This window comes from Pristiophorus japonicus, chromosome 7 (genome assembly GCF_044704955.1).
Source record: "Pristiophorus japonicus isolate sPriJap1 chromosome 7, sPriJap1.hap1, whole genome shotgun sequence".
NCBI lineage: Eukaryota > Metazoa > Chordata > Chondrichthyes > Pristiophoridae > Pristiophorus > Pristiophorus japonicus.
In genome coordinates this window covers 144,024,288-144,038,106 of record NC_091983.1, presented here as the reverse complement: position 1 = coordinate 144,038,106, position 13,819 = coordinate 144,024,288, and the positions used below count along the sequence as shown (strand labels likewise).

Genomic DNA, 13,819 nt, shown 5'->3' with positions numbered 1-13,819 from the left:
CCGTTAGGCAGGTTATCACAGCTGGTTAGAGCGTGGTACTAATGACGGCAAGTACACGAGTTCAATCCTCATCGGCCGTTTGATTTGGGGTGGGGGAGTGGGACTAACTGTAGTGCTCTTGCAAGGGCTCGATGGGCTGAATGGCCTCCTTCTGTGCTGTAACCATTCTATGTTTCCATTCTAATGCTGATATGTTAAAGGGATGCAGAAACGGAGAGACACGGGGGTTCACATACACACACCACTGAAGTTGACACAGCTGTCAAATTAGGTACACCGTTTTGGGTACTGTTGAGGGAGGTGGCTCATCAGGGGAAGGCAGCAGCAGCCAAGTCCATAGCACCAGGGGTGGCTCTGCTGCACAGGCGGGCAGAAAAAGTGTGGGAGAGCGATAGTGATAGGGGATTCTATTGTAAGGGGAATAGATAGGCGTTTCTGCGGCTGCAAACGAGACTCCAGGATGGTATGTTGCCTCCCTGGTGCAAGGGTCAAGGATGTCTCCGAGCGCCTGCAGCGCATTCTGGAGGGGGAGGGTGAACAGCCAGCTGTCGTGGTACATATAGGTACCAACGATATAGGTAAAAAACAGGATGAGGTCCTACAAGCGGAATTTAGGGAGCTAGGAGTTAAATTAAAAAGTAGGACCTCAAAGGTAGTAATCTCAGGACTGCTATCAGTGCCACATGCTAGTCAGAGCAGGAATCGCATGATAGCTCAGATGAATACGTGGCTTCAGGAATGGTGCAAGGAGGAGGGACTCAAATTCCTGGGACATTGGAACCGGTTCTGGGGGAGGTGGGACCCTTACAAACCGGGCGGTCTGCACCAGGGCAGGACCAGAACCGATGTCCTAGGTGGATTATTTGCTAGTACTGTTGGAGAAGGTTTAAACTAAAATGGCAGGGGGATGGGAATCAATGCAGGGAGGCAGAGAGAAGTAAAAAGGGGGCAGAAGCAAAAGGTAGGAAGGAGAAAAACAAGAGTGGAAAGCAGAGAAATCAAGGGCAAAAATCAAAAAGGGCCACATTACAACATAATTCTAAAAGGACAAAGAGTGTTAAAAAAACAAGCCTGAAGGCTCTAAGTCTCAATGCGAGGAGCATTCGTAATAAGGTGGATGAATTAACTGCGCAGATAGCTGTTAACGGATATGATGTAATTGGGATCACGGAGACATGGCTCCAGGGTAACCAAGGCTGGGAACTCAACATCCAGGGGTATTCAATATTCAGGAAGAACATACAGGAAGGAACAGGAGGTGGGTAACGTTACTGGTTAAAGAGGAGATTAACGCAACAGTAAGGAAGGACATTAGCGTGGATGATGTGGAATCTATATGGGTAGAACTGCGAAACACCAAAGGGCAGAAAACGTTAGTGGGAGTTGTGTACAGACCACCAAACAGTAGTAGGGAAGTTGGGGATGGCATCAAACATGAAATTAGGGACGCGTGCAATAAGGGTACAGCAGTTATCATGGGTGACTTTAATCTACATATTGATTGGGCGAACCAAACTGGTAGCAATACTGTGGAGGAGGAGTTCCTGGAGTGTATAAGGGATAGTTTTCTAGACCAATATGTCAAGGAACCAATTAGAGAGCAGGCCATCCTAGACTGAGTCCTGTGTAACGAGAGAGGATTAATCAGCAATCTGATCGTGCGAGACCCCTTGGGGAAGAGTGACCATAATATGGTAGAATTCTTCATTAAGATGGAGAATGACACAGTTAACTCAGAGACTCGGGTCCTGAACTTAAAGAAAGGAAACCTGAATTGGCTAGGATAGACTGGCGAATGATACTTAAAGGGTTGATGGTGGATAGGCAATAGCAGACATTTAAAGATCACATGGATGAACTACAACAATTGTACATCCCTGTGTGGCGGAAAAATGAAAAAGGGAAGGTGGCTCAACTGTGGCTAACAAGGAAAATTAGGGAAAGTGTTAAATCCAAGGAAGAGGCTTATAAATTGGCCAGAAAAAGCAGCAAACCTGAGGACTGGGAGAAATTTAGAATTCAGCAGAGGAGGACTTAGGGTTTAATTAGGAGGGGGAAAATAGAGTATGAGAGTAAGCTTTCAGGGAACATAAAAACTGACTGCAAAATCTTCTATAGATATGTGAAGAGAAAAAGATTAGTCAAGACTAATGTAGGTCCCTTGCAGTCAGAATCAGGTGAATTCATAATGGGGAACAAGGAAATGGCAGACCAATTGAACAAATACTTTGGTTCTGTCTTCACTAAGGAAGACACGAATAACCTCCTGAAAATACTAGGGGACCAAGGATCTAGCAAGAAGGGAGAACTGAGGGAAATCCTTATTAGTCAGGAAATGGTGTTTGGGAAATTGAAGGAACTGAAGACCGATAAATCCCCAGGGCCTGATAGTCTGCATCCCAGAGTACTTCAGGAAGTGGCCCTAGAAATAGTAGATACATTGGTGGTCATTTTCCAACATTCCATGGACTCTGGATCAGTTCCTGTGGATTGGAGGGTAGCTAATGTAACCCCACTTTTTAAAAAAGGAGAGAAATAACATGGAATTATAGACCGGTTAGCCTGATATCGGTGGTGGGGAAATTACTGGACTCAATTATTAAAGATGTAATGGCAGCGCATTTGGAAAGCAGTGACTGGATCGGTCCAAGTCAGCATGGATTTATGAAAGGGAAATCATGCTTGATAAATCTAGAGTTTTTTGAGGATGTAACTAGTAGAGTGGATAGGGGAGAACCAGTAGATGTGGTGTATTTGGACTTTCAAAAGGCTTTTGACAAGGTCCCACACAAGAGATTAAGGCAAAGTTAAGGCACATGGTATTGGGGGTAATGTATTGCCGTGGATAGAGAAATGGTTGGCAGACAGGAAGCAAAGAGTGGGAATAAACGGGTCCTTTTCAGAATGGCAGGCAGTGACTCCTGGGGTGCCGGAGGGTTCAGTGTTGGGACCCCAGCTATTTACAATATACATTAATGATTTAGACGAAGGAATTGAATGTAATATCTCCAAGTTTACAGATGACACTAAGCTGGATGGCAGTGCGAGCTGCGAGGAGGATGCTAAGAGGCTGCAGGGGGACTTGGACAGGTTAGGTGAATGGGCAAATGCATGGCAGATGCAGTATCATGTGGATAAATGTGAGGTTATCCACTTTGGTGGCAAAAACAGGTAGGCAGATTATTATCTGAATGGTGACAGATTAGTAAAAGGAGAGGTGCAACGAGACCTGGGTGTCATGGTACATCAATCATTGAAGGTAGGCATGCAGGTACAGCAGGCAGTAAAGAAAATAAATGGCATGCTGGCCTTCATAGCGAGGGGATTTGAGTATTGGAGCAGGGAGGTCTTGCTGCAGTTGTACAAGGCCTTGGTGAGACCACACCTTGAGTATTGTGTGCAGTTTTGGTCTCCAAATCTGAGGAAGGACTTGATTGCTATTGAGGGAGTGCAGCGAAGGTTCACCAGACTGATTCCCGGGATGGCAGGACTGACATATGAGGAAAGACTGGATCGGCTAGGCTTATACTCACTGGAATTTAGAAGAATGAGAGGGGATCTTATAGAAACATATAAAATTCTGACGGGACTAGACAGGTTGGATGCAGGAAGAATGTTCCCGATGTTGGGGAAGTCCAGAACCAGGGGACACAGTCTAAGGATAAGGGGTAAGCCATATTGTACCGAGATGAGGAGAAACTTTTTCACCCAGAGAGTTGTGAACCTATGGAATTCTCTGCCACAGAAAGTTGTTGAGTCCAGTTCGTTGGACATATTCAAAAGCAAGTTAGATGTGGACCTTATGGCTAAAGCGATCAAGGGGTATGGAGAGAAGGCTGGGGTGGGGTACTGAGGTTGAATGATCAGCCATGATCATATTGAATGGTGGTGCAGGCTCGAAGGGCTGAATGGCCTATTCATGCACCTATTTTTCTGTGTTTCTATGATCCTTCGCTTTATAAATAGAGGAATAGAGTACAAAAGCAAAGAAGTTATGGTAAACCCTTATAAATCACTGGTTAGACCTCAGCTAGAGTCTTGTGTCCAATTTTGGGCACCAGACTTTAGAAAGAATGTCTAATGCAGATGAGATTTACCAGCTGGATGAGGGTCTTCAGTTAAATGGAGAGACTGGAAAAGTTGGGATTGTTCTCCTTAGAACAAAGATGGTTAACATAGAAGCATAGAAAATAGGTGCAGGAGTAGGCCATTTGGCCTTTCGAGCCTGCACCGCCATTCAATGAGTTCATGGCTGAACATGCAACTTCAGTACCCCATTCCTGATTTCTCGCCATACTCCTTGACCCACCTAGTAGTAAGGACTACATCTAACTCCTTTTTGAATATATTTAGTGAATTGGCCTCAACAACTTTCTGTGGTAGAGAATTCCACAGGTTCACCACTCTCTGGGTGAAGGGATGATTTAATAGAGATTTTCAGAATTGATAGATTTGATAGAGTAGATAAGCAAAATTGTTGTGATATGGAATGCTCTGCCTGAAAAAGATTCAATAGTAACTTTCAAAAGGGAATGAGAGAAATACTTGAAAGGAAAATATTGCAAGGCTATGGGAAAAGAGCAGGGGATTGGGACTAATTGGTAGCTCTTTCAGAGACCCGGCACAGGCACGATGGGCCAAATGGCCTCAGTCTGTGCCGTATGATTCTTTATTACCGTTTATTTTAAATAGGCTAACATCTCTGTTGAAATAGCAAACAGAGCAATGTCATAAAACCTATACCTCCAACTTACATCACTACCCCCAATGGTAATTTGCAGGCTTATAGCTCATTATTTCCAAACTAGTCATTTTAATTATGCCACTCATTTATGTTCTCATAAAAGAATAATTTAAAAATGTTTGCACTTAGAAATCCCGAAATCAACATGACCCAAGGTTATTGGCCTAGTTATGAATTACCATGAAAATTAATCAACAGCACCTCTGACTGTGCATATGTGTGCATGTCAGTGTGTGTATACCATATACAGCAGACGCCTCAAAGCGCTGGAGAAGTACCACCAGCGCTGGCTCCGCAAGATCCTGCAAATCCACTGGTAGAACAGACGCACCAACATCAGTGTTCTCGATCAGGCCAACATCCCCAGCATTAAAGCACTGACCACACTTGACCAGCTCCGCTGGGCAGGCCACATTGTCCGCATGCCCGACACGAGACTCCCAAAGCAAGCGCTCTACTTGGAACTCCTACATGGCAAGTGAGCCCCAGGTGGGCAGAGGAAACATTTCAAGGACACCCTCAAAGCCTCCTTGATAAAGTGCAACATCCCCACCATCACCTGAGAATCCCTGGCCCAAGACTGCCTTAAGTGGAGGAAGAGCATCGAGGAGGGCGCTGAGCACCTCGAGTCTCGTTGCCGACAGCATGTAGAAACCAAGCACAGACAGCGGAAGGAGCATCCGGCAAACCAGACTCCTCACCCACCTTTTCCTTCAACGACTTTCTGTCCCACCTGTGACAGAGACTGTAATTCCCATATTCGACTGTACAGCCACATGAAAACTCACTTTTAGAGTGGAAGCAAGTCTTCCTCGATTTCGAGGGGCTGCCTATGATGATGATGTATGTCTATGCCTCTATGTGTACTTGTCTGTGTCTTTATATGTGCACATAGGTCTGCATGTACATGTATGTGTCTATGTGTATGTGTATATTTGCTTGTGTGCTTGTATATGTGCCTATATACGTGTGTGTATGTGGTATAAATCACAGTTAGAATCTGATCAATACTGAATTATTTCAGAATACATCAATCACCAGCAGTGGAACCTCAAGACCTAGTCATGTAATATTGGGTATGGCACAGACCCCACAGTCCATCAGTTTGGAGACTGTATTTCACTTGGTATTTCCCATTGTCAGAATGGCCCTCCACTAAAGGCAGTGTAAATGATGCCTCCATGGCTAATTCATAATGCTCACCACCTTAGGCAAAGCTTTAATTAAGCAATAGAGATGTCGTGTATAAGGCTGGGCAGCTTTGAATGGGTTGGGGTGACAGGGGTTAGAAATAATCTTCCAAAGCCTTGATACTTACTTTCAAAGCTTAAGAGAAGTAGCGGCAGGGATTGTGGATGCATTGATTGTAATTTACCAAAATTCCCTAGATTCTGGGGAGGTCTCAGCAGATTGGAAAACTGCAAATGTAACACCCCTATTTAAAAAAGGAGGCAGACAAAAAGCAGGAAACTATAGACCAGTTAGCCTAATATCTGTGGTTGGGAAAATGTTGGAGTCCATTTATTAAAGAAGCAGTAACAGGACATTTGAAAAAGCAAAATTTGGTCATGCAGAGTCAGCATGGATTTATGAAGGGGAAGTCATGTTTGACAAATTTGCTGGAATTCTTTGAGGATGTAATGCACAGGGTGGATAAAGGGAAACTAGTGCATGTGGTATATTTGGACTTCCAGAAGGCATTTGACAAGGTGCCACATAAAAGGTTACTGCACAAGTTAAAAGTTTACGGGGTTGGGGGTAATATATTAGCATGGATAGAGGATTGGCTAACTAACAGAGAACAGGGAGTCGGGATAAATAGTTCATTCTCTGGTTGGCAACCAGTAACTAGTGGGGTGCCACAGGGATCAGTGCTGGGACCCCAACTATTTACAGTCTATATTAACGACTTGAAGAAGGGACTGAGTGTAACGTAGCCAAGTTTGTTGACGATACAAAGATGGGAGGAAAAGCAATGTGTGAGGGGGACACAAAAAATCTGCAACACGACATACAGGCTAAATGAGTGGGCAAAAATTTGGCAGATGGAGTATAATGTCGGAAAGTGTGAGGTCATGCACTTTGGCAGAAAAAATCAAAGAGCAAGTTATTATTTAAATGGAGAAAGATTGCAAAGTGCCGCAGTACAGCGAGACCTGGGGGTACTTGTGCATGAAATACAAAAGGATAGTATGCAGGTACACAAGTGATCAGGAAGGCCAATGGTATCTTGGCCTTTATTGCAAAGGGGATGGAGTATAAAAGCAGGGAAGTCTTGCTACAGCTGTATAAGGTATTGGTGAGGTTACACCTGGAATACTCTGTGCAGTTTTGGTTTCCATATTTACAAAAGGATATACTTGCTTTGGAGGCAGTTCAGAGAAGGTTCACTAGGTTGATCCCAGGGATGAGGGGGTTGATTTATTAGGAAAGGTTGAGTAGGTTGGGCCTCTACTTATTGGAATTCAGAAGAATGAGAGGTGATCTTATCAAAATGTATAAGATTATGAGGGGACTTGACAAGGTGGATGCACAGGGGATGTTTCCACTGATGGGGGAGACTAGAACTAGAGGGCATGATCTTAGAATAAGGGGCCGTCCATTTAAAACAGAGATGAGGAGAAATTTCTTCTCTCAGAGGGTTGTAAATCTGTGGAATTCGCTGCCTCAGAGAGCTGTGGAAGCTAGGACATTGAACAAATTTATGACAGAAATAGACAGTTTCTTAAACGATAAAGGGGTAATGGGTTATGGGGGCTGGGCGGGGAAGTGGAGCTGAGTCCATGATCAGATCAGCCATGATCTTATTGAATGGCGGAGCAGGCTCGAGGGGCCGTATGGCCTACTCCTGTTCCTATTTCTTAAGTTCTTATGTTCTTATACTGCAATTACAAGTAACACATGACAAATAAAATGTATCGAAAATTTAAGAGAGATTGCCTTTCTCGCCAATAGTTTTACGTGTTATCCAATATAAGAACGGTCAGCAAGTTGACGGTAGATCCCATTAATAAATTCCACTTTAAGTCCCAATTTGTCAGGCAGATTGTGATAAAATATTCATATCCGATTCAGGGACAACTTGGATAGACAAAGCAATTATAAATTAGAACAGAGAATCAGTTGGCATCAGTCCACTGTAATGCTGTAAACTAGTGCTGTAGGTAGTGCATACTTTAAAAAAGGATTTTTATTTGTGCAGTCAATCTCGGGCCTCAATGAAGCAATAAGAGTTCCTGGGCTAATCTTTTTGCAGAAATGCAAAGTAACAAATGTAATTACCAGTGTCTCCAGTACTGAAGCAGTTAACTAAAGTTGCAGTAGATCTCATCCCAGGCTTTTCACAAGCCTGTTTTGTGTTAAATCCTAGAAGCACCGCACCCCTACTTCCAATTTCTGCAATTATCATAATATCAGGGATTTTTTTCTGTAAAAGGTAATGAATTACAATTCAATCCACTGGTATGTAACCTTGAACATAAACAAGTTCTGGATATATTCACGAATTCCTACCAGTCCCAGTGTATGCCCCTGTAAGGTAAAGCTATAGCTGTCCCTGTATATGCACGTCTATATATAGGCACCTTTTTAATCCTCTCATCCTACTGCATGCAACACAAGACCACTGTACTTCCATGCTGTACCCTTACCCACTTGACTCAGGAATTTAATTTTCTTCTAAATATCCTTCCAAACCCCTCAATCAGTGCAAACTGTATGGTATTGAGTGAAAGCAGCCTAAACAATGCAGTTTATTTTCTTCTTTTTCTCACTAATTTTCTCGCTTCCCTCTCCTCATTTCAGAACCTCGGCCACGTGCCCATTTTTCTTTTGTGAGGCTTTATGATGATAGTCAGCAGAGTATTCCACCGTGTGCAAGGGTGGGGGATCACAGCTCAGCCCGATCCTGCTCTCGCACGACAACTACATGGATCCACACATCCAATAGGAGTCACTGGATAGTGATTACGTCCAGAAAACCTCGCCAATTTCCCCCTCGCTACCCCAGGGACACTGAGGAGAGACATAGTACCCCTACTCCTCCAATAGCTGAGATTAGCACAGAACGAGGAACGACACTTGGTGGTGTCTGTGCTACTGATGGAGCTTCCTGTATTGCCCACCATGAATAAACGCTGATTTTGCTCACCATATGCAGGGCTTCTGATTTTCAATTAAATGGCATTTATTTTGGGGCACTCAATCACTCTCTGTGCTCTTCTGGAATAGTACACTCATTCCAGCTGGCAGCTGTTCATTTATAACATGCAGGGGTAAAGAAATGAAAATGACTGCAGAAAATTCTTTGGCCTTTAATGTGAATATTGAGGAAAAATTGATACAACTATTAGATACGGTATGCTGGCAAGGAAACTGATACAGAAAGGATAAAACATTAAAAAAAACGTGAATGCTGGAAATCGGAAATAAAAAAGGAAGATGCTGGAGGTTGCTGCTTGAGATGCTTGATCAGAACTAAAAAAGGAAGATAAGTGAATTCCTCTGTAAACAGAGAAATTAGTGTCATGTGTGGAGACATACTAATTATTTCTACAAAGAGGAAAAGTAGCTGGATGATTTGCAATGGCCATCCTAGTCAGGTTTCCGCTCTTCAGTTCTGATGAAGAAGTTCCAAGCAAAATGTTAACCTGCCTTTTTCCAACTGTTGATGGACCGGCTGTGTATTTCCAGAACTTTCTGTGCAAACAGATACGATATCCAGGATAGATTGGCCCTAGTGTCACTGACAGACTACCTGAGCTATAGTATTACCAGTGTAAAGCCTAAAATTGCTACCCAGCTATTTTTTTTTCCCTGGTCCAATTGATTTTGGTCTCGGTAGCTGGTCAATAATTTGAACCAGCAATAGAGTAAACATTTTTTTAAATATATATTGCATGCAACAACTTGAAATAGATGGCAATTTTAAAATCACAACTGTTTCCAAAAACTCAGCTTGGACAGGGAAAAATGTTCATTTAGCACCAGTTCTCAGGTTACTGATAACATGGCCCGTCAGTAAATCTGATTTTAGTGCTTGGTTTACAGGATCATTTTTCAGTCATTCCTTGCCACTGAGTGGATTGAATCAGTGCAGATCCAGAGATATGTGCAGTGATGTTTCCACACATGGCAGCAGCACATAGTAATTCATCACAATCAATCTTCCCTCACTTTACTACAGTTAAATTACCAGGTTCAAGAACGTACATCGATCCAGAAACCTATGAGGACCCTAACCGGGCTGTCCATCAATTCGCCAAGGAATTAGACGCTTCCTGCATTAAGATTGAAAGAGTGATTGGAGCAGGTGAGTCTTTTACTGGCAGGTCATTGAACTATTCCACTTAAGTAATATTGAAAGTCGTGCATCTTAGGTGACAGCAGTGTGTTCCAGATTATGAGGGCTCAGTGATATTTTCCCATCCATTGTCATTTGAACTATGATTCAGCAGATATCAAGAGATGAGATGGAGGCCTGGTCGTTTAGGGCCCAAGTTTCCACAGGAGTTGCTCCTATTTTTTTGGAGCAACTAGTATTTTTTGGAGTATCTTAAAAATCGCAATTCTCCACATTTAGTTTGCTCCAGTTTGCTCCAGTTTCAGTGAGTTAGTTCAGTTTCTTTTTAGTTCCGTTTTTTTTTCAAAAGGGGGCATTACCAGCCACTTACACCTGTTTTGGCCATTTAAGCAAGTTTAGACAACGGAAAGTTACTCCAAACTAACTTAGGCCAGCGTATGTGTCCGCTCAGAAAAACCTTGTGGACACTTTAGAAATCAGGCGCAGGTAGCCAGAGATAGCGAGGGGGGGAGTGGGGGAGGGAAGTTAGAGGACCTTGCAAAGCACAAAACACCTTCACAACAACTAATGCAGATCTTGTACTGTAACTTTTGCATAATTTACACATTCCACTATATAAAGCTTCATAAAATATGCACTTTTTAACATCATTTATATCAGAAGTTGAATTTTGATGGTGCTGACTGCCTTTCTTACTGCTCTTATCAGCAGACAGTCTAGGGCCAACTTTTCTAATTCGAGCAGCTTGTTCTTTTTCTAAATCATTTAAAGAAACTCTCCTTCCCCCGCCCTCATCAAAACGCTTCCCGCCCCCACCCCCCCCCCCCGATCAAAAGTCTTCCCGCACCAACCTGTTTCTTGTAGTCCTCAGAGTGGATTGAGTCTTGAACTCGATTTATAAAGTCCAAAAGGGCTATTATCTTTAGGCATTAATGCTTTGACATTTCTTGACATTGATGTGATCAGTGACACAAACCAGTAGCTTCATCCCCCCCCAGTATCGTGTCTTGAAGAATTCTGCTGTAAATGTGCTGATCTGGTGGCCCAGACTCGAGCCGAGCCGCGCCCCCCGCCCCCCGCCCCCCCCCCGGGCTCCTCCAGCTCCTGCTCCCCCGGGCTCCCTGGTAAGCTTCCCTCAGCACACACCACGCACACACTCCGCCAACTAAATGGGAGGGGCAGCAGAGGATGCAGGCAATGGGGGTGCGAGAGGCTACAACAATGAACTGGTGTGAACGTGGGAAGGCAGCGGCCAGCCTGTGCAGCAGGCCACTCGGCCCGGGATAGGGGCAGCGAACATTGCGTCGTCCCTTCGGCCAGGGATAGGGTCGCCCGGAGCCAGGACGCGCTGGGAGGGCCAGGAGCTATTGCGCACGCGCGCAGACTCCACTGCGCACACACGCAGCTGCCGGCACTCTTTTTGGCGCTGGGCTGTAGCTCCGCCCCCCCGCTGGTTCTGCTGTGCTGTGCTGAGTCCCAAGGAGGCCTGATCAGCGTGGAGAATATCACGGTAAGGATTCGGCGCGTTTTTGTTCAAGAAAATCGGCGGACCTCACAGGGGTGCGTCGTTCTAAGGGTTGGTGGAAACTTGGGCCACTATTGTGTACCTTATAAGAATTCTGGTGTGAATTAAAAAAACATTTTAGGAACAAGAAAAGGACCATGAAGCCTACAAGACCATTGCTTTTTGACAGATCTTAACCACACCTGCTTATCTTTGCTTCAACCCCTTCCTTTTCCAAAAACACATTACCCCTTGAACCCATTTGTACTGTGCACCGCGGTGCTCTTCCCATTCCACAACTCTAAAACCCTATTGAGTGAAAATATTACATTCCACCTGACTTTCCTTTCTTCCTCCCAATTACTAACTAAAGTGGAGGCTGAAAGGCAGTAATTACTATTGGTCCAGATCCCCACAATAAAGTACGTTAAAGCAAACTTCAAGAAGATCTCGATATTGCCTGAAATATTTAAACTTATTAGTAAAGAAGAAAAAATCTCCAGAAACTAGAAACTTTTGACGACTGGGGTAGGTTTCTATTCATGTCCTTGCCCTTCAAATGGGGATAATGTAAAGATTTAGGCCAAATTCCCCACCGAGGTACAGGTGTGACCACTTGTTTTACTGCTGGCCATGACTGTGATTTCAGGCACAACTTGCCTGATTCTTATTGAGAGAGAATTGAAACATAGAAACATAGAAAATTGGTGCAGGAGTAGACCATTTGGCCCTTCGAGCCCGCAGCACCAATCAATAAGATCATGGCTGATCATTCACCTCAGTACCCCATTCCTGCTTTCTCTCCAAACTCCTTGATCCCTTTAGCCATAAGGGCCATATCTAACTTCCTCTTGAATATATCCAATGAACTGGCATCAACAACTCTCTGCGGTAGGGAATTCCACAGGTTAACAACTCTCTGAGTGAAGAAGTTTCTCCTCATCTCAGTCCTTAGACTGTGTCCCCTGGTTCTGGACTTCCCCAACATCGGGAACATTCTTCCAGCATCTAACCTGTCCATTCCCGTCAGAATTTTATATGTTTCTATGAGATACCCACTCATCCTTCTAAACTCCAGTGAATACAGGCCCAGTCGATCCAGTCTCTCCTCGTATGTTAGTCCTGCCATCCCGGGAAGCAGTCTGGTGAACCTTCGCTACACTCCCTCAACAGCAAGAATGTTCTTCCTCAGATTAGGAGACCAAAACTGAACACAATATTCCAGATGAGGCCTCACCAAGGCCCTGTACAACTAAAGTAAGACCTCCCTGCTCCGATACTCAAATCCCCTAGCTATGAAGGCCAACATACCATTTGCCTTCTTCACCGCTTGCTGCACCTGCATGCAAAATTTCAATGACTGATGTACCATGACACCCAGGTCTCGTTGCACCTCCCCTTTTCCTAATCTGCCACCATTCAGATAATAGGCTGCCTTCGTGTTTTTGCCCCCCAAATGGATAACCTCACATTTATCCACATTATACTGCATGTGCCATGCATTTGCCCACTCATCTAACCTGTCCAAGTCACTCTGCAGCCTCTTAGCGTCCTCCTCACAGCTCATACCACCACCCAGCTTAGTGCATTCCACAAACTTGGAGATATTACACTTAATTCCTTCATCTAAATCATTAATGTATATTGTATATTGATGTATATGTAAATATATAGATTATATATCATCCAATGGGAACTAACCCAAAAGGAGCTCAATGTCATTGAGGGTGGAATTTCAACTGTCAGCCACCCGTTTCTCACCTGAAAACATAGGGGGCCCAGCAGTTGACAATCGGGGAGGGGAGCGGGCACTTTTGACCACCTCATTGATGCCCAAGACCCGTCTGCTACAATTTTCAGGTGGGCCTGTAAATGAGCAAGCAGCACACTTTACCCATTTGAATCAGACATTGAGCAGCCTAACCAACGATCCTTAAAGGGGCTGCTGGAGGCTGGCCAATCAACGGCCGCAGAGATTTTTATTAAGGAACACCAGCTGTGCTCCTTCTTGGCCCATAAAAAACCTACTGCCAACTGCCGAACCGTGCAAGGCCGCCCCCTGTAATCTCTTCCCCCCTCCAAGGCTGCTGACTGACTGAGTGTGGAGACAGATTCCCCGCCCTCCCCAAATGGTGCGGTGCCCACTTGGGGCCTGCAGCAAGCAACAGCATATAAATGAGGCCTGAACCTAACGATGGTTTGGGCCTCCCAACACCAGCTTCAGGCCTTTGTCGAAAGTCAAAAACACCCCCCTTTGTAATATGGCCCT

General features: G+C 44.4%; 1 protein-coding gene across 5 annotated transcripts in view; it reads left to right on the top strand.

Moving 5' to 3' along the window:
- Positions 1–13,819, top strand: part of epha7 (eph receptor A7) — a 312,075-nt gene that overhangs the window by 268,401 nt on the left and 29,855 nt on the right. For 3 of the 5 annotated variants that reach the window (XM_070885388.1, XM_070885386.1, XM_070885384.1), the window contains one exon: positions 9,930–10,055. In XM_070885388.1, the coding sequence (XP_070741489.1) occupies positions 9,930–10,055 (126 nt within the window). The remainder of the gene's footprint in view (positions 1–9,929; positions 10,056–13,819) is intronic. The other 2 variants (XM_070885387.1, XM_070885385.1) reach the window with 1 other exon arrangement.